General features: G+C 35.1%; 2 protein-coding genes across 3 annotated transcripts in view; one reads left to right on the top strand and one right to left on the bottom strand.

Annotated features, from left to right (window-relative positions):
* Window positions 1–887: 887 nt before the first annotated feature.
* Window positions 888–1,445, bottom strand: LOC102583340 (uncharacterized). Its single transcript, XM_006358394.2, has one exon. The coding sequence runs from the start codon at window positions 1,443–1,445 to the stop codon at window positions 888–890; it is 558 nt and encodes a 185-aa protein (XP_006358456.2).
* Window positions 1,446–5,311: 3,866 nt separating this feature from the next.
* LOC102605335 (piezo-type mechanosensitive ion channel homolog) overlaps window positions 5,312–20,545 on the top strand; it is a 37,400-nt gene continuing 22,166 nt past the window's right edge. The window contains exons 1-8 of one of the 2 annotated variants that reach the window (XM_015313920.1): window positions 5,312–5,673; window positions 11,351–11,431; window positions 12,782–12,938; window positions 13,073–13,230; window positions 16,482–16,638; window positions 16,745–16,931; window positions 19,452–19,567; window positions 20,222–20,306. In XM_015313920.1, the coding sequence (XP_015169406.1) occupies window positions 5,625–5,673; window positions 11,351–11,431; window positions 12,782–12,938; window positions 13,073–13,230; window positions 16,482–16,638; window positions 16,745–16,931; window positions 19,452–19,567; window positions 20,222–20,306 (990 nt within the window). In that variant the 5' untranslated portion in view covers window positions 5,312–5,624. The remainder of the gene's footprint in view (window positions 5,674–11,350; window positions 11,432–12,781; window positions 12,939–13,072; window positions 13,231–16,481; window positions 16,639–16,744; window positions 16,932–19,451; window positions 19,568–20,221; window positions 20,307–20,545) is intronic. The other variant, XM_006358376.2, reaches the window with a different exon arrangement.

Here is a 20,545-nt window from a genome sequence, read left to right on the forward strand (position 1 = left end):
TACTTAAGAAGAATAATAAACCCATAAATTCAACTTGAATTGCAACACCAAAATCTTCAAAACGAACTTAGGAAATTAAGAATTGCTAAAGTTGCAAGCTAATCTCCCAAGTCAAGAACTAGAATAAAAATAATAAGGTCTAACCCCCAAAAACGAGGTTTACATGCCCTATTTATAGAAAACAAGTCCTAAATAAAAAAGGAAACAAAATAAGGAAAGTTTGTTACAGGCATGCGTCTTCGTTCCACGAGACTAACTCACGGACTGTCTATGGATTTACGGTCCGTGAGTCCCTTCCGTCAACCAGGACTGGAAATATTTCAACTGCCAAAAATCAGCTTCTCTGAAGCAAATGACGGAACTGCAGTACGGATCGTAGATCGATCTACGGACCGGCAATCCCCTTCCGTAGCTCCACACTTGGAATCTTAAAAAATCAGGTACTGGAACCCTCGCAGTATCAATCTACGGATCAACAGTATGGTCCGTAGATCAATCTACGGACCGTCAATGGGCACTGTGGTTCCACACTTGGTCAGATTTCCCTGATTAACCTTCCATGCCTTGGCAGCTGATCTACGACTACTATCTACGGAGCGTCAATGGACATACGGTCCGTAGATCACCTCCGTAGATGCCCTTTTTTGCATCTCTTTCAGCTGTCTCTTTAATTCTGCGCCTGAACATCTGTCCTGCAAAATATGATAAAAACACATGAAAACTAATACAAAAAGGCCCTACACACACACAACTTGTAAGTTCAATGTATTAGAAATACCGTAAACTCACGGTATATCAACAGCCTAGGGAGCCCATGGTGACATCCAAGGCCACGACTGACCTCTAGTCCATGGAGAATTGAGTGGTGAATGTTGACCTACTGGCTGTTATCCGCCACCGCAATTGTTGCCGCCTCCCATCTGACCACCACCTCCAGCCTTACCCCCACCGTCGCTACCACCCTTGCTGCCTCCATGACGACCATTATTGCTGCGATTATTATTGCGGTATTGGTTCCTCTTTCCACCATTAGTATTGCGGTGTGAAGATGAATGATTAACAATATCATGCAAGCCAGTCGACTCACAAGTAACCATAGCTGATAAGGAGCTATGTGTCGCCTTCTTAGCAAGGCCGGCCTCTTCAAGAGTGAGCATCGAATGGGCTGGATAAAATTGGGGTAAAGGATCACGTTGGCGAATGAGAGTGGCCACACCTTTGTAGGGTTTGGTGAGGCCAGAGACTAGTTGAAGAACTAGTATATTGTTGTCGACGGGAGAGCCGACATTCTTGAGTTGGTCCGACAAAGATTTAAGGTGCTGACAATAGGCAGAGACACTTGGAAAATCTTCCATGTTCACATGAGTGAAATCGTACTCAAGGGGGACGGCACGAGAGTGTTTGTTATCTTGGAATATGTCACGCATTCTATTCCAAGCCTCCATTGCTGTGGTGTCGGGCTCAAGAATCGTATGTAGAAGATCATGAGATATAGTGGCATAGATCCACTGTAGAACAGTAGCATCAAGAGTCGACCAAAGTTCTTTCTCCTTATCTGTTTTCGGCGTTTTCTCGTTGCCCTTTGCCGGATGAATAATATGGTCAAGAACTCGATGGGATCGTGCATGAATCTTAAATAGTTCCGCCCATGTGGAATACTGGATGTTCTCCATCTCAAGAACGATGGGAACATGGTTCTTGATGTTGGATACATCAAAAGCAAGGTGAAAGGACGATTTTGATTCCGATATGATGATAGAGAAGAGACAAAGAAGAGAGAGGGGGGGAGGCAGATAGTTTTGAAGAGGAAGCAGAAGGTTTTCCCCTAGAAATCTGATGCCATGAAAGAGTTTTAATCCCCTACCTTATTTCATTGATATAAATGGTTTATACACATATACAATCAATACAAAACTGTAATTAAGGAAACTAACTAGCTATAAGAGGAACTAAATATACACTTAACTAATATGATATATACAAAGAATAAGAATATCTTTATCATATATTCTAACAGATGCCCTCACGGATTATGGACCTAAGATACTTGAAACTTTATTTCAATAGCATAAAATTGGGGCATCATCTTCACACCCATCTCTTAAAAAAAAAAAAAAAACTAAAAACAAATTTATAAAAAGCTATAAAACTAAATCTCCATTTAAATTGTGCTTGAATTTACTTTATTAATTAAGATTATAAAAATTTTTACGAGTGTATTTATTTCCAAATTTAATTATAATTTTTTTCCAAGCAGGCCCTTAATAGTTAAGAAATCACAAAAACAGAGGTAAAACTAATTCTTTCACAGCAAAATGAAAATACTCATATTTTTTTTTGTAGTAATTAAATCTTATATATATATATATAAAAGAGAACCCTGGGCCCGCCTACGTGGCGCAACCACAAACCAGAATTCCTTTTTAATTTATTTATTTTCAATACTAGCCTTTCCTTTTTCATGAAAAATTGCGACTTTTATGAAAAATTGTGACTTTTAGGAAGAGTTGCGACTTTTATATCAAAGGTTGTAACTTTTATGAAAAGTTGTGACTTTTATGAAGAATTGCGACTTTTCTGAAAAATTATGACTTTTATGAAATGTTGTGACCTTTCCAAAGGATTGTAACTTTTCCAAAGACTTGTGACCTTTCCGATAAGGCACAATAAGCATTTGTTCACACTACCCATTGTTGTCTATAAATAGAGAAATTTCCTGCCACAATTATTTGTAGCTGTTTTTCCGCTGTAGGGTAGTCGAATTCAAATACATTAATTAAGCTTCTTATGAAATTTGTTTCATTCCTCAAAGTTTTCTTCCTCGTATTTCATGGAGCTTAGTGATTCATGTAATTATGATAATTTCATTTTGTTATTTTGGTGACTTTTTTTTAACTTTGTTAAAAATTTCAGCAAAGATGATTGAAAATTGATCTTCTCTTTTGTCCCTTTCTACAGGTTTCTTCGTATAAAAAAGAATATTGATTTTGATTGCAATGCTACATTACTACTATTGCACCTCTCATTCCACAACTCATAACACTGTTGAAATGATTGAATTCATTACATTTGATTCTTTAGTAAACAAAACTTTTATTTCTGTCACTATTATTTATAGGGTTTTTTTGTTATAGGGGAATCGAATTCAAATACATTAATTAAACTTCTTATGAAATGTGTTTCGTTCCTCAAAGTTTTCTTCCTCATATTTCATGAAGCTTAATATTTTACTGTAAGTCATAGTGATTCATGTATCTATTGCAATTTCTATTTGCTATTTTGGTGACTTTTTCTGAACTCTGTTAAATTTTTTAGTGAGGATGATTGAAAATTTATCTTCTCTTTTGTTCCTTTGTATAGATTTTTTCATATACTTTTTGGGAAATTTTCTTGTGGGTTGTGCTATATTTGATAGCACACAACAACAAATATGTGATAACTAATACAGAACTGATGATAAAGTTTGTGAAAAAATCAAATAGATTGCTCTCTTCCTTACCACAATTAATATATTATTTTGATTGTTTTTTCTTAGGTACACACAATTTTTATGTCATTGCACTCTTCATAAAATATTAGTATAAGCACAATTAGTCCACTTCTTTTGTCGCAAGTTGAGTAATTTGTCATATTTCTTCGTCTGTTCTTTTTGGGCATAATAAGAGATCAAGTTTTTTTTAAATAAACAAATGTCCAGAATACACTAAAACAATTTTTTTTTTTTATTCCCAATAAATATGCACATTAACGAAGAGTGCTAGAGCCTTTACCGACATTTATTAATTGTCATTAGATTCAATGCTGCTATAAACTTTAGGGACATTTATAGAGAGTATCAATTGCCTCTGAAAATACATATTTAGTAACAATTAAGCTATTAATTGTTGTTAAAGATCATTTTTACTATAGTGATAACTCTTTATTTTGATAAAAAAAATTGTTTTTTTTTTATAAAGAAGTAAGAACTCTTTGTTTTAGATTATTTCAATTAAATTTGTGAACGGTAAACTTGGATACAACCCGATAGATTATCTTTTTGAAAAATATGTTAAGCAATTTGCCTTTTTCTTCTTTATTGCTAGGAAAGTAAGGTTGTCTTTATTATTATTTGTGGATATTTGTGAGTTCAAGTGCTTACAAAATTATGCTGTGAGATTTTAATATGCTATGTGTCAAAATTTTGGTTTAGAATATCCAGTTGTGAATAGTTCCATTGAAATCAAATAAGTTGGGGCCGGTAATATGAAACCTAAGCAATAGTAATGACTACTCTGAGACGATAAGGGAAAACATTTAAGATACTAACAATTTTAAGGTCATTTTTAACATATACATGATACATCATACTTTAATAAAAACATATTGATGGAGGTTCATAAGAAAGGAACGGAAGGTCTTCCATTTAAGTTTAGTTGATTATGTTCTTGTATGGACGTGATATTCCACTTTACTTGGGAGTGTTGTTGTTCGATGCTTTTTGGTCTCTTCCTTAAATGTTGTTCTTTATAACTTTTTGAAATTTAGCAAATTTCATTACTTCTGACCAACTATTTCTATGGAGATTTTCTTAGACTTCTTTTTTATAGTTTAAATCTCTCTATGACTCCTAATTTTTCTATAACAAAAACAAAATTAAAAAATATAGCATTTAAGATTTCGGAGGAACACTTTGCCTTAACATAAAATGTTCTTGACAATATAGCGTATGTATCGAAAATATGAATATTATCGAAATTATATTTTACAAAATTACCAGAACCTTTTAATTCAAAAGTAATAAAAAGTTGGAATGAAGCAGAATTAACAGATACCTTAGGAGCTAGAATAAAATTCTTGCAACGATGGTTTATGGAACTATGTGAAAAACATAAAGTCTTTAGTGCTCGTGTTGTAGGTCGTTCTTCTGGTTTAAGTAATGATAAAATAATGAAGGAAAATTTATATATGTACCAAAGAACTCAAGATATGTTAAATCTAGAATACATCACAAATAATATTAAATAAATATTCATATTAAAACAACTATCAAAAGAATATTACAATAAGTATTATTACATTTTACCATGAAAAAAGAATATTATAATAAAATTTGGCTAGTTAATACCTTACCTACCACACTACCACCTACCATACTACCAATAATATGAATTCATCATCTACCAATTCCGCACCCTGAAAAATGGTTTAATCGTAATTTACCTAGTATTAATAAAATTGTAATCTGAAATTATTATTTCGAAGTTCTTTTTAAAAAATAATTATTAAAGCAAATCTCACAAGTTTTCATTTTTCACGTGAAGGCTTACAGATATACCATACCCTTTGTCTTCAACCCAGCCTCGAACTGTCTCGCGTCTCAAAGTGGAAGAACCCCATTGGTCAGTTTCGTAGTTTGAAAGCGATCCAATGGGACTCTATACATAAATCTACAATTCCATTTTCTCTCATATAGTATAATTTATTGATAAGAGAACCCCAATTGACCAATTTCTTGATGGGGTTCTGCTCTAATCAATTTTGTTAATCATTGATCCGAGGCTTTAGTTCTTCAGCAAGATTGAGTTTTTGGTGATTTGGGTTTCTGAAATTTCTAATGTGGATGAATTGAGAAAAAAGAGCTGATAATGGGAAGTTTTCTTTATGGTTTTGTGCTGCCATTTCTGCTCTTATCAGGTAAAGATTTGAACTTTATCCTCCTTAATAAGTATTTGTTTAAGATTCTTGGCAAAGTACCTTAGTGTTGTGTTACTCATATTACGTTGACCCAACACTGTTTCATACTTCATAGTCTTGAGGTAATATTAATATAGTGTTTTCCAGATGAGTTATCTCAATCATTAGTTGGAAGATGCTGACTTTGGAAGACTGTGATCTACCACCCAGGAATATTTAACAGTATCTGAAGTACAGTTACCCTTAGGCTTGTGAAATTTTAAGTTTACCACAGTCTGTCTGTTTGTGGTTTGGAAGTTTAAATTACTTGAGCAGTATTAGAGCATACTGTGTAGAACTTTCAAGATAATGTGTAACTTTTGCAGTAAGAAGTTACTAAAGGGTTTGCTTGGGCAGGGGTAGGAGAAGAATGGGGGTATACTGTAAGTTGCCTTACCTGTGCTTTCTGCAAAGAGGCTATTTCCATGTCTCAAACCCGTTGCTTATAGACCACCAAAGGAGCAACCTTCTGTTACCCCACAGCTCGCTTTCTTAGAAAAGAAGCTATTGAATCTTGAACATGTTAACATGTATTGCTCAAAAAGTGATGAATAAGATTTACAGACGCTCTCCTTAGTAATAAAAAAGTTAGGATCTTTCATAAGATCCTGCTCAATTGGTCACCCTAGAGCATTATAATTCTCCTAAATCCTGAATTTTAAGGCCTTGAGTTCTGAATTATTGGGCATATTGATCACATTAGATGTGTTTCTTTTTGAACGGCATTGATCACACTTGATGTATCACAAGCATAGCCCTTATATTGATCACATTAGAGTAAGCAGTTCTTAGGTTGCCAAAAAAAGAGTAAGCAGTTCTTAAGTTCTACTACTCTAAGAACTTAGCAAGATCATTTGGAACCTTGTCTTGGAACTCCATAAGAAATTGAGGCTACTATAGCTAATTCATGAATTTTGATGTGTTAAAAATATTTATGAGTGGCACTTTGTTTATCCACAAGCTAGTTCTATGAACCATGAACCACATACCTAGCAAACTATCATAGTTAAGTGCCTCATCAGGAACATTTATATACCCTCAGGTGCTTTAAATCATGTAGGAGTTAACCAATGTTCGGTACATATATAATATATTCAATACTCTGGAAATTTTTAGCCTACTCAATTCTTAAGAGCCTATAAGTAGGACTTCTGTGCAGTGTATAAAGTATAGACACATTGTTAGTTTCTATTCATAGATATTCTATTGTTTCAACCAATATGGAATAAGTATCTATTGGTATTTTGATCTTCAGAAGTTGTAGACTTCCATTGCGATATGGTGCAAGTACAGTGACTGCCTGATGCCTTTCTCAGTGATGGTGCCTCACTGTCTTGTAAATATCTGGAATAGCTAAAAGAATTGCAAATATAGGCCTTCACTTAATTTTATATGCGTATATGTATTCCTATGCATATGGGTTTTCGGTGCAACTATGTATCCTATCCGAGTCTGAGTTTACCATCAGTCTTGCACTTTTTTTCCATGATACCCTGCATGAATAAAAAATATCCCCTTTCTCGTTTAGTAAACCATGGGGAGCCTCAAATAGTTCTTTAGAACTTGAGTAAGGAATAATAGACCTTTCTATTTTGGGAATTTCTAGAGTTTGTTTGATATAACTTGGACTTTGCGTAGCTACCAAAAACAAGTTGGATGCAAACTTTAATCTATCATTTGCAACTTCAGTCTCTTCCAAAAGATTGAGATTTGGAGCAATAATCTCAATCTTTTGAAAGACTAAACTGCACAAAAGAAAAAAAATGATGGATAAAGTGCACATCCTAGTTTTCGGAATGCCCTCTTACATTTGGTATGTTTTAGTGCATAATTTAGAAAATGAATTGCATAATGAGAAAATCTGTTTCGTAAATGATGTACATTCCATGTTAGATAGATTTGGGGCTTTACATATTTTGTAACATTACGCGCTGTCTTACTGCTGTTATACCATTTATAAAATATCACTACTTATCAAAAAGAAAGAAAGTTACCAGTTTTTTTTAAAAAAAAGTAAGAAAGAAGAGAAAACCTATTTCTTAACGTTTTTTGTTTCTCTTTCTGTCTCTCTGTCTGTCTGTCTCGGTGATACCTATCGTATGCAGAATGTTGTGCCTAAAATTTTGTAAGAGAAGAATTTTGTTTTCTATCTGTTGTTGTAGCCATAGGTTCGTTTACATGCACTTCTCCATTAAAAATTGCCAGAAATGATGCTGCCTCACGCGTGAAATTTTTCCAGGGACTAGGGAATATTTCTTTCTTATCCACATAGCCGTGTCTTGTGATTCTCTTGAGGTGTTTGTTCCTTTTCTAGATTAATAATTCTGGGGATAACTTGTAGCAGTACTGGTTTGTTTTACCTGTACCCAAGAATTTAGGGGATAACTCTTGTAGTAGTACTGGTTTGTTTTACCTGTACCCAAGAAAAATGGTTGTCGTTGTCTAAAAAATTGTGGTTGATACCTTAAGAGATCTTGGGTTTCAATCGAGAATTCTTCTCAGGCTAACCTTGATTTGGGAAAAGAAGAAAAAGAATTTGGAAGTTTAAGGTTCTTTACTTATTTATTTTCTGTAGGTGGTGTTGATTTCTATGGGTAAGTCATTTGGTTATTGTGGAAAGATTGCATTTGTCTATTTTCTTTGTCTTTGCTTCATGTTGTTCTTTCTACATCTTGAAACCTAAAGATATCCCAAGTATTCCGTTCTATGCTTGTGATGCAAAATTGCACAAATTAGACAAGATAAAAGATGATCACATGCGTCAGAAGTGCAAGTAGCATATAGTGAATAGAATGAAAGAAGGGTGTTTGAGACCATTTGCTCAATGTCCTATATAGACATCAAAATGCACCAGTTTGTAGGTTAGTGGCGATGATTTTTGAAGCTGTTAGACAAGGTAGACCTAAATTAGGATATTGTCTCAAAAGATCTCAATCTCTTATAATCGATGTAGGCTTAGTAAAAAATGATAATGGAATCGATGGAAAAATAGATCCATATAAACGAAAGCAGCTAGTTGGGATTATGATTCGTGATGGTAATATTGGATCCATGGTTACTACCTGCTAAGGAAAGTTTTTTGACTTTTAAATATGTGTTGTCAAATATAAAATGTAGAGCTCTCTTAGTGGTAGAGAATCCCAAATTATTGAATATTGGAACGAAATTGGTCCAAATGGAGTGAAATGAATAGTGAGGATTCATGCTCTGACTCCAAACTACTTTGGAATTGGGACATAATTGTTGCTGTTGTAGTATCTCATTCTATGCTTGACATTTTCTATTCTATTTTTCCTTTGGCATTAAAGTTATGTCAAATTAGTGGCTGTGTATTCGGGATTTAGTAAAAATGTAAGGAAGTTTGGATAGGAACAAGGTCATAAGATATAATGATATTAAAGCTTGTGAATACAAGGAGAAGTTGCACATCTGATTTTCACCACCAAGGATCAAGATAAGAAGTAAGAGAGATTGGGCAAAGGAATTGTCAACTATGATTAATTATGAGAAATGGTTTGAAAAGAGAGGTATCCTAAATATAGTTCAAACACAGTCTTGGGCCTGTGGGTTGTTTTCTGTTTCTGCTTTTCAATTAATAAGCAAAATAATGTCTTTGACAAAAGTTGGGCGAGACCCATTTTCTTTTAATCAAGTAAAAGATTTCATTGATAAAAACAAGGACAGCTTGCCTATCTACAAGTGGTATACCAAAAAGAGGAGAAACCTACAAAATATGGTTCTCTCTAGAAGACACCCAATCCTCTACACAAGCAGGAACTACATGGGTGCACCAAAAGAAAATAAGGGATCAGAGAATACTCCTAAATTGAGCAAAGCCCATCTCCACCCCCTCAAAAGGTCTCATATTTTTCTCTCTTCAAATGACTCACATTAACGCAAGAGGAGTAACATTCCAAGCGTTATGCCTTATTATTCTAGTTCCACTCTTCCAGCTGAACATCAACTTCTTCTCGGATCTTGGCATGACCCAAGAAATACCAAACCATCTAAAGATACCGTCCCATAAACTCGTGGCTAATTTGCAATGTGGCAAAATATGGTCCACTTCCTCAATCACCTCCTTACAAAGGAAACACCAACTCATGTAGACAACCTTTCGTTTCTAAGGTTCTCCCGCCATCAAAATCACCCCTCTAGTAGCTAACCACGTGAAAAAGCACACCTTACTCGGCACCGTATGTATCCAGATGGAGACATATGGAAACCTTTCGTCTTCCCTAACCTGAAGCTTCTCAAAAAAGACCTTTTTTTTTTTATAAAGGTAAAGTTGTATTCTTCAGCATTAGGGTATGCTGACTACCTCCAAAAAGTTATAAGCTATTTCCATAATTACATAGATCCTAAGAAATCTACCAACTGTTCTACTTCTTCTATACAATCTTCTTTACACCAAAAATACAACATGTTAATGCAATTTTCTTTAACCTTCTGAATAGTGTTAGTAATATTCTCATGACACCTGAGGTTTCTTTCTCTCCAAATAGCCCACCAGACACAAGTGAGTACTATAGACCACTATTTTTTTTGGGTCTCGCTCCCCCTTCCTCATCCAACAACAATATGTTTTGGCATCACCCAGGGGTCTTGAGAAACGCTGAGAACCATATGCCACACCTGAACAGTAATCCTACAGTGTAGGAATAAGTGGCTGTTAGTTTCCTCCTTCTCATGACAAAAACATCTGGAAACAATCTGGAAGCCTCTTCTCTTGAGTTTTTCCTGAGTGAGACATGCCCTTCTGGAGACCAACCAGGTGAAGCATTTCACCTTGGTTGGGGTGTTGCACTTCCACATTTGTTTCCATGGACCTAGAATTCCCTCTGAGTGAGTCATAATCTCTCTTAAAAAGAATCAACTATACAAGAAAAGGCTTACAAACCAACTATGCAAGAATCAAGCTTCTTCACTGATTATTCTATTAGTTGAGGACCTAAGTTGCATGGACTCTTTATTTTCGGTGCGTGTGGGTGTGAGATCCATACCGGATTTACAGGACTCACGGTCAAATGTGCGATGAACTCAAGAAGTCTACCATGACCTTTTTATCATTTGCAATAGCCGTGCTACTTGTTACACCAAAAAAAAAAGTAAGTAGATGCATATGTTATTAATAATAATTACCGATTCAAACTTGCTCTCAACAATTTGTGCATTCCTTTCTTCTAAATAGTCAACCATAATTAAGGCATATTTTTAGAACTCTATTTTTAATTTGAATTATTTTTAGCTGAATTCCCATACCCATATCCATACTTGGATCCGTACCTTCGGATCTTAAAATTAGATCGTGAAGTATTTGACCTCTAGATCCACACTAGTATCGGACCCCGACACACAAACTTAGTTGATGAGTACTGGTCCTCCCAATTGTAACTCTCTACTATTCCCCTATAATGATATTTTCTCTGTTATAAAATTACTTCATTATTGTCTTCAATTCCATAATGATAAATCTGACACAATATAGAGAAAAGTCTAATGTACAGATTAGAAAACTGTCAATATTTGTAATTGTGATTTAACACAGGTCCCTTTCGTGGGCATTCTTCTATAGCTACCTGAACAAAAGTTTTTTTTTTATGCCTGAACTTACCTTATTTTTTCCGTTTTCATGCAGCTGGTTTACTGAATTGGAGTTTGATTTCTCTTGTCAATTTGGTGTCTTCTCTTCTTTTGCGATTCACTGCACCAAAAAGAGGTAAAGATGCTTTTGGTAGATTCACTTTCCTATTTTTAGATTTGATCAAGGATGTATTTCAAAGATGAATTTCCTGTCTTTAGGCTATCTCTATTTCTTTGGGTTATTGTTCAGTGTATTTTGACAAAATCTAGATTAGTCTTTATGTTTCACTTTCTGTACAAGCATGACCCCCTTTGAAGGATGGACCAATTAGATCATGGTACAGAAGTGTCTAACAAGCAAACCAAGTATTTCCAAGTGCATTTGTTATTTGAATCATCATATCATATCATACTAAAAGTGGGAAGAATTTTAAGCAAAAGTTAGATTACGGTTTACCCCTACATTAAATTTAAATGTTATAAATTATTTAAAAAATTAAATATAAAATTATAAATCATCATATTAGTACATGAATCAACCACCATAAAGTCTCTTGAATATGTATTCTTTGTATTAATTTCATGTTGGAGTAAATTCATGAATTTTTTGTTTTGTTCATCTTCCAATTGAAAATATGAACGGTTATGTTTGCCCTTCACAAAAAGAAAAAAACCATACAAACCAATATTATATTCTTTTATATATATATAAATATTTGTATTAATGTGAAATATGTTACATAAATTTATTACCACTAACTCTCCATTATGTGAATATATGTAACTCCCACTAATTATATTTATCATGATTTTTAATACACCTCTCATACTCATCCATGATCTCAAAGGGATTAATGCATATTGATGACAACTCTTTGTGTTCCTCAATCCTATCCTATTAATAGTGACATTTGACATAATATTATAACACTTAAAACAGTTGGAAAAAAAAAGGAGAAAATCTCTATGCTCTCTTCTCATATCCCTTTTTATTTGTTTTGTTTAGTGTTTATGGTTCTTGTTTGATGTTATTGCACAACTTTCTATTGTTTTGTCGTTATTATTATTGAGAATTTACAATAGTTTGATGCTTTGTATACATTATCCCCTAGCATGTGGTATTTTAGTATCCTCATTTGAATATTGTACAATAGTTAGTTATTTTTACTTTATGCACTTTTAGTCAATTTTATAATTAAGGATGTATTCTTTTTATTAGGAAGATATATGTACTTTCTATCGCAAAAATGATGGATTTTTTTTAGTAAATACCAATAGATTTGAAGAGGATAAAATATGTCATTTTCAATACAAAATTTACATGAAATATTTTGGAATAAACGTGCAACACACGTTTTCAGAATTAGTACATCAAAAAAACACTAAAGATATGAAATGCTCTATTCTTTCGCTCTTCCTGTTCCCTCACTCTCTCCCCGTTTTATGCATATATTATATAACTCACATATGCTTTTAATTTTTGTAGGATTCCATTTCAAAGGGAGAGTTCTGTTGTGGTTTGTTTTTCTATTTTCAGTTCTCGCTATTCTTCTGGAAGTGGTTTTTCTTATTGTATGGGCAATTTTGGGTCCGGAATGGGAGTTAGCTGATGCATGGTGGATGAAACTTATTGGATTGATGAAGTGAGATTTCATCTTGTCTTCTATCCATCCTTCTATTTCTGCTCTAGTGTTATTTACTTGTTCTTCCTTTGTGAAATTCTTGTAATATTTTGGGTAGGGGCATTTTAAGTACATTGTCATATATGCTTTTGCAGACTGAAGTCATGGAGGTCCCCCTTAGTTATTTATCTCTTGGTTCTGCAACTATTAGCTGCTGGTGTTGCTTTATTTGAAATCAATGGCAACAGATTTCGCTTGGGTCAGCTGCAAGATCCCCGCTGGGAGCATTTCTTATCGGTTCTGGAACATATTGGTTAGTTCAAGTCAATTATAAGTCCACCTGATTGAATGCTAATGATCTTTTCACAAGTTGAACAAAAAAATAGCAAACTTTTCTGCATGCATTAGTAACTTGAAAGTTGAATATGTATAATTCTTTTGATAAGGTAATTTTATTTATTAATAATGGAAATCTTCCTTAGATGACCTGTATACCGAAGTGATAATTTACAACATAATATTATGCCTTGCGAATGACACCAAATTTTGTGTATACACTAGAACCTCATGGTGTACCAAAAGAAACTAGGAACAAGAGGCTAATCCTTAAATGCATACAATTATTATCTATCCCATTTCTTTCTTTCCACAGGACCCACATGAGTGCTAGTGGGGCAACATCCCAAGGTTTGCGACTCTTCCTCCATCTGAATTTTCAACTGGAGAACACCTTCTCATTGTGCCAGGCATTATCCCTGGCATCTCAAATCATCTCAAACCTCACACCACAAGTGATTTGCCATTGGATACAGTAGTAGAGTGTGACTTTCATTTTCAACTGAATGCTCTTCTACCCTGTTTTTAAAAATAGCTCTCCTACCTGCCAACCAATCTAAATGCATACCTTTCTTGGTGCCCTGGGAATTCAAACTGTAAGTGTGTAAAACTCGATTCATTCCTTAACAAGAACTTATGATATTATAACTTCATTTAAAATAATCCATCTTTTCCCACTCCCACCTCCATTAGTCCCGATTGACAAGAGATGTACTCTCTGTCAATGCCTCTCAAAATAATTGAAATCTTGCTTCTAAATAAAAAGGATTCAGATTTACATCCCTTAATAAGTTTTTGAGGACACAACTCACAAGTAGTGTGGAGAGAGCTGGAACAAGTCACACAATTTCTGGCTCCTTCTTTTGTAATAATTCATTTACTTGAGCAAGTAAATAACCCAACAAGGGAATGTTAAATTTTTATTTTTTTTTGACTTTTCTCCCAGACACGAAGGATGCACAGAGGAAGCCAATGTGCTATTCCTAAAAATTGATCAGAAGAGGAATAAATAAGAGAATTCTGTTTTGATTTTGACAGAAAAGGGGGAAAAATAGGGAGTTCCTAAGGAACTGAGGAACTTGTTTTTCGATGTAATTTTCAAAGAAGGGGAGCCAAGGAGTGAATCAAAAAGTAGGGGGAGGAAACTAATCACCCAGTTATAATGAAGCTCAATATCCTATCATGAAATGTGAGGGGGCTTAACATGGAGGACAAGAGATTTGCCATTGGATACAGTAGTAGAGTGTGACTTTCATTTTCAACTGAATGCTCTTCTACCCTGTTTTTAAAAATAGCTCTCCTACCTACCAACCAAATCTAAATGGATACCTTTCTTGTTGCCCTGGGAATTCAAACTGCAAGTGTGTAAAACTTGATTCATTCCTTAACAAGAACTTATGATATTATAACTTCATTTAAAATAATCCATCTTTTCCCACTCCCACCTCCATTAGTCCCGACTGACAATGCCTCTCAAAAATATTGAAATCTTGCCATTAAATAGAAAGGATTCAGATTTACATCCCTTAATAAGTTTTTGAGGACACAACTCACAAGTAGTGTGGAGAGAGCTGAAACAAGTCAAACAATTTCTGGCTCCTTCTTTTGTAATAATTCATTCACTTGAGCAAGTAAATAACCCAACAAGGGAATGTTAAAATTTAATTTTTTTTGACTTTTCTCCCATACAAAAACACAATTTTTAGCACGTGGATCAAGTTTACTCTTATTATGATCATGAAAATGAACAAGTACACTACACCCAAAGACTCTCAAAGGTAGATCAGTGGTCAATCTAGAACTAGGGAAGTATGTCTTGAACATACTGAAAGGGGTTTTAAAACCTAAAACACGGGAAGACATCCTATTAATAAGATAGGTGGATGTCAAAAGAGCTTCTCCCCAAAGAAATTTAGGGACTCCACTTGTGAATATTAAGGCTCTAGTTACCTCCATAAGATGCGTGTTTTTTCTCTCAGCTACTCCATTTTGTTGGGGTGTATTAGGACATGAACTTTGGTGCACTATTCCCTTGGAAGTGAAAAAATTGCCTAGATGGTCATTAAAATACTCTCTCCCATTATCACTCAAAAATATTTGAATCTTCTCATGAAATTGTGTCTAAACCATAACGTAAAAAGCCTCAAACATATGTTTTACTTCACTTTTGTCTTTCAATAGGTACGCCCAAGTTAGTCTTGTGTGATCATCTATGAAACTCACAAATCACCTTTTTCCATTTACAGTTGCTACCCTAGAAGGTCCCCAACATCGCTATTAACTTAAAGGGTTTTGTGGCATGATATTTTTGGGAAGAAAAAAGATGAACGTGTGTTAAGCCATTTCACAAAATTCACACTGGAAAGAGGATGTACTTTTATTCATAAACAACTGAGGTAACAAGAGTTTCAAATAATGAAAACTAGGATGACCAAGTCTATAGTGCCATAACACGACTTTATTATCAACTTGAACAAAGTTCAAACAAGCTGAACTAAAATTTACTGAATTGTCCCCGTTTTCAAGAAAATAGAGACCTTCAGACTCTCTAGTATTGCCAATAATCCTCCCGAGGCTTTGTCCTGAAATACGCATGAAATAGAGTCAAAGATAGCACGACAATTAAGGTTTTGAGTCTATGATGATGGACAAAAGATTATAAGACAATTTTGGAACATGAAGGACATCAAAAAGGGTCAAAAGAGGGGTTAGTTTCACCGTCCCTTTTCCAGCAATTGCTAAGAAGGAACCATCAACAACTTTAACCTTTTTATTTCCGGCTAAAGGAGTGTAAGTTGAGAAAAAAATGGGAATTCCATGTCATATGATCACAAGCCCCTGAATCTATGATCCAAGGACTTATACCAGTTGAATCTATACTAACAAAAACAGATGGTACATTACCTGCTTGGGAAAAAGAATAAGTGTGAGTAGAAGGATCAAATTTACTGGTCTGGAGTTGAGGTTGGAGAACTTGGAGAAATTTGTGCAGTAGCTCTACTTGTTCCTTAGTGAAAGGTCACCTTTCTAAAGAAGATCGTAGCCTTTTGTCTTTTAATGCAATTTAATCTTTTCCCCTTTTTTTTTGTATTAAATACTGCTAATGGGTTTGCTTTGAATTAATAGTTTGTTCAGTATGTTGGGCTTCAAATATTTTGCAATTACTGAAAGATAAAAATATGCTCTCCTTCAAAAGTTGACTTTATTTATCTTATGTTTGCATGGAAGGTTCCCGTCTTAGAGTGAGTTCTTGCTTATTTCTGCCTGCTGTTCAGTTGATTGTGGGAATTAGCTATCCTTCTTGGCTTTCTCTACCCTTTTTCATTTGTAGCTGTGTGGGCCTGGTTGATTTGTCTTTAACAAGCAACTTTTTAGGTCTATTCAGGTAATTGTGTTGATGTTCCTTTTATATTCATATGTATTAACATCTTTTATCCTTTTGCTTCTAAATCCTAAAGGGTTTTATTTTTCTTCTTTTGATGATTTTGTAGGGGGTGGAAGCTACTCTGGCTATATTCTGGTTTCAACCTAAGCCTGCTTTATTTTTATCAGCTCCCTATTCCATTTCCACAGATGTTCTACGTAGTATCTGATTATATTGGTCTCTACAAAATATCAGTGCACTCTGATTGGCAAAAAAATTGTTCTGGCCTTTCTCTTTTGGCATACTATTACTTGGTACTCACCTCTTCAATGCTAAAAGTCACTTATATAATTGGTTAATGCTACTTTCATGATTGTATATTCTCTTTGTACTTCCTGTGACTTCGGATCTACTTATGATATTGAAGCATTGAATTCCCTTTTGTGTGCATTCCTATTGCTATATATATGAGGAGGAGCTTGACTGACCTTAGCCACATCTATTGTAATCTTTCTCGTTTGTCATATCTTAAATGTGTTTTATTCCTTGTATAACCGAATAAAAAGGGTGCATTTCAATTCTTTTTGAGAGAAATGAGGCTTTTGCTGAGTTGTAATAGTTAACAAGGAACCGAAGATGCTATGGTTTAACTGTCAAGAACGTGTGTGTTTTTTATGGCGAAAGAAAGAGTTCAAAGGCCCAAATTGTAGTATTTGTCATAGAGTACTACAAGTTACATAACTGTTACATGACACTTGATGTATATTTCTATATAAACCTTCACTATCTATGTTTTAGCTCGCTCTCCCTTAACCTTCTCCAATCTCATGAAGACCTTCTCCCTTTACCTTCTCCAATCTCATGAAGACCTTCTTGACAAAGGCCTTCCACAAATTAGAAGCAACTAGTTTCCTGCAGGTCTTTATTTTCCTGTAGCAGAACCCTTCTTTGAGGACTACAGCTCAGCTACTTAGAGAGGTTGCATTTTCTCACTTTTTCTAAAGGAAGATATGGTGTAGATATCGAAGCCTAACCTCAAGTTCAATAGTGTAAAGATGGATCTTGGGCCTAACTCAACCCCAAAAGCTAGCTTATGAGGGGAGGATTGTTGAAATCCATATAAGGAGACCAAATTCCCATCCCTTTTCTGATGTGGGAATTCTTAACACTCCCTTGCATGCCTAGACCTTGTTAACTAGAGCGTGGATACTATAATATGGGGGCCCAACATCGGGATGGGTCTGGCTCTGATACCATGTAAAGATGGATCTTGGGCCTAACTCAATTCCAAAAGCTAGCTTATGAGGGGAGGATTGTCCAAGTCCATATAAGGAGATCAAATTCCCATCCCTTATCCGATGTGGGAGTTCTTAACAAATAGCTTATGTATATTTTGTTTAGCCTTTGACATTGTGCAATGGTTGGAGTAATTACTGTTTCAGTTCTCGTGTTTTGAGGTATCATTCCCAAGCTCATTAAAGTTGACAAACAGTTTATAGAGTGCTATTCTTGCCATTTATTGAAATATGTGGACTACATCATCTAAAAGCTAAAGCATTAGAGAGAGGGGCACTTTCATTACCTTAATACAAATACCATCATATGCAGATCACATTCTTTTCCTTAGCCCAAGCACTTAAATTTTTTTTCAATGGGCCAAGGAAAAGAACTATTTGGGATGGGTCACTTTATGAATTTAATGAGGTCTCAGCATAACTTAAGATTTGATCTGCAAACATTTACAAAGACCTGAAGCTTAATCAGCAGCTTGTACTATTTCTGAAGAGTCCCACATCGGTAGTTAAACAGATGGGTGGTCTTTTTACTATGACTTGGACAATCATCACCTCATGAGCTAACTTTTGGGGTTGAGTTAGGCCCAAGATCCATTTCTTATTGGTATTCTCATTAAGTCTCTACCTTAATGCCTCATATTGTTCTCGGCAAGTTGGTCGTCGTAAGATCTATTCGCAAGCTTAAATGCAGATTCTTACATGTTTGCTTAGCTTTGTGTGTCCCAGGGGCATTCTTGTTCTTGTGCTGGGGGTCATATAAATATAATTATGTAGGAGCTAGAGACCTATGTTTGAAGAAGAGTCTCTGTTGAAATATAGGGAGAGATGGAGACTACTGAATCAGTTGGCTCAGCTCTGAACATGCTATGTGATAACCTAAGCTTTCTAACTCTCCCTGCTTCCTCTCCTCTCTAGTCTAAACATTCTCCTAGTTTACTGAGAACTTTTCTGATGAAGGTCCAAGGAAATATGGACTTTTTTTCATAATTTTGCTAAACATCTGGAGCCTTATAAAATCCCTTAAGTTCTTGTAAATTAATTTCTGAAACGGTACTCGACAGCAAGGCCAAAGTTGAATAAATCTGCAGAGAGTAAGAGCTTATTTTCTGGCACCATGCTATATCATTCTCCCCCTTCATCTTCTGGTATCCTACTATCCTATATCCAGTTTATTGTTTTTTTCCTTTTTTATTCAAGCCTTTCCCCTATTTCCTTTGGTGGATCATCTGGACATTCTTAAGGGACTACTATTCCTGGTGCTCTTATTACATGGAACTGTCTTAGGACTTCGGCGCTGCGCTAGTTTCTTTTGGAAGATTGAGAGGGAAGAATTTTTAATTTGGCCTAACTTCTGGAATGATCCAGCTGTGATAAGTTTGCATTAGAATAGATTTTTGATTTCCATTCTCATGTGATGCTATTTATTTAAACTAATTGTAATCTCTCTTGCTGTTTTAAAACAAATGCATTTTCTCGTTCATGCTCAACAGTCCAGGTAGTTTGAGCGGATAACAATGTGATTTTATTTACCGTATGCAGATCTCTTTCATTGAAGGTGATTTGGAGGAAATGTATCTCATTATGACCATGAGAGAAGGAAACTTGACTGAGCGGCTTCTTCCCTCGAGGCATTCCTTTTTTGTTCGTGAATACAGGTGACTGCTGCAGTGTTTATATCTATCGATCTATCCACTTGTTTATCTTATTTTCAGTGGCTTTCTACGCCAATTGGCATACACAGTTACCTTAAAAGTTCCGTATGCATTTTTTGTGTTTGGAAACAGTATTTTTGTAGTTTGTACAAGATGATCTTATGATATACATGGCACATAAAAGAGTTCTTGAGTTGCAACAAGGTCAGTGTCAAAATTGCTCGAGTATGAGCAGTAGTCTTACCAAACCTTTTAAATTCCTTATACATGTAGCATCCTTGCTATGGCTAGTGAGAAGTCCAGTGCACAAAGCATCCCGCGTTTGCAGGGTCCTGGAAAGGGTCGCATCCCAAGGGGTGTGATGTTGACAGTCTATCCTAATGCAAGGATTAGTGGCTACTTCCACTGCTCGGACCATCCTTGCTATGTCTAGTAATGGAACATAAATCTTATTTTCCTTCCTAGAAACTTTTGAAAGATCATATTTTGACAACATTGACTACATTTCCTCCTTTTGGTTGTGAATCCTTCCTTTTCTTTGCTGATGATTAAGGGAGAGTTTCGTTTACCTTTATAGGTTTCCATTGTTTGAATTTCTTGATGGATACATCTTGTGAAGTCTTTGCTCAAAACTTATATATTCTAATGTGATTGCAGATCTGGTGTGAGGCATACTAATGTTTTGTTGAAGAGGACAGTTTTCCGAATTTTCACCATCAACTTTTTCACGTACGGCTTCCCGGTACATGTTCTTAAACGACTATGAATTGTGGTCTGCTTTCCCTTTTTTTTGGAAATGGTAATGTGGTCTGCTTTCCCTTTTCCTACTTGATTTCCCAAAAAATGCCTCCAAGTAGTTGCAACTTATATGCTCCAAATAGATTGCGACACGAAATGATATTCTGGTGATTTTCAGGCCAGATAATATGAAAGTGGTTCCCTGGAAATCCAAACTGATTAGATGAATGCGGAAAACCCGAT

The sequence above is a fragment of the Solanum tuberosum genome, unplaced genomic scaffold (assembly GCF_000226075.1).
Source record: "Solanum tuberosum cultivar DM 1-3 516 R44 unplaced genomic scaffold, SolTub_3.0 scf00263, whole genome shotgun sequence".
Taxonomy (NCBI): Eukaryota; Viridiplantae; Streptophyta; class Magnoliopsida; order Solanales; family Solanaceae; genus Solanum; species Solanum tuberosum.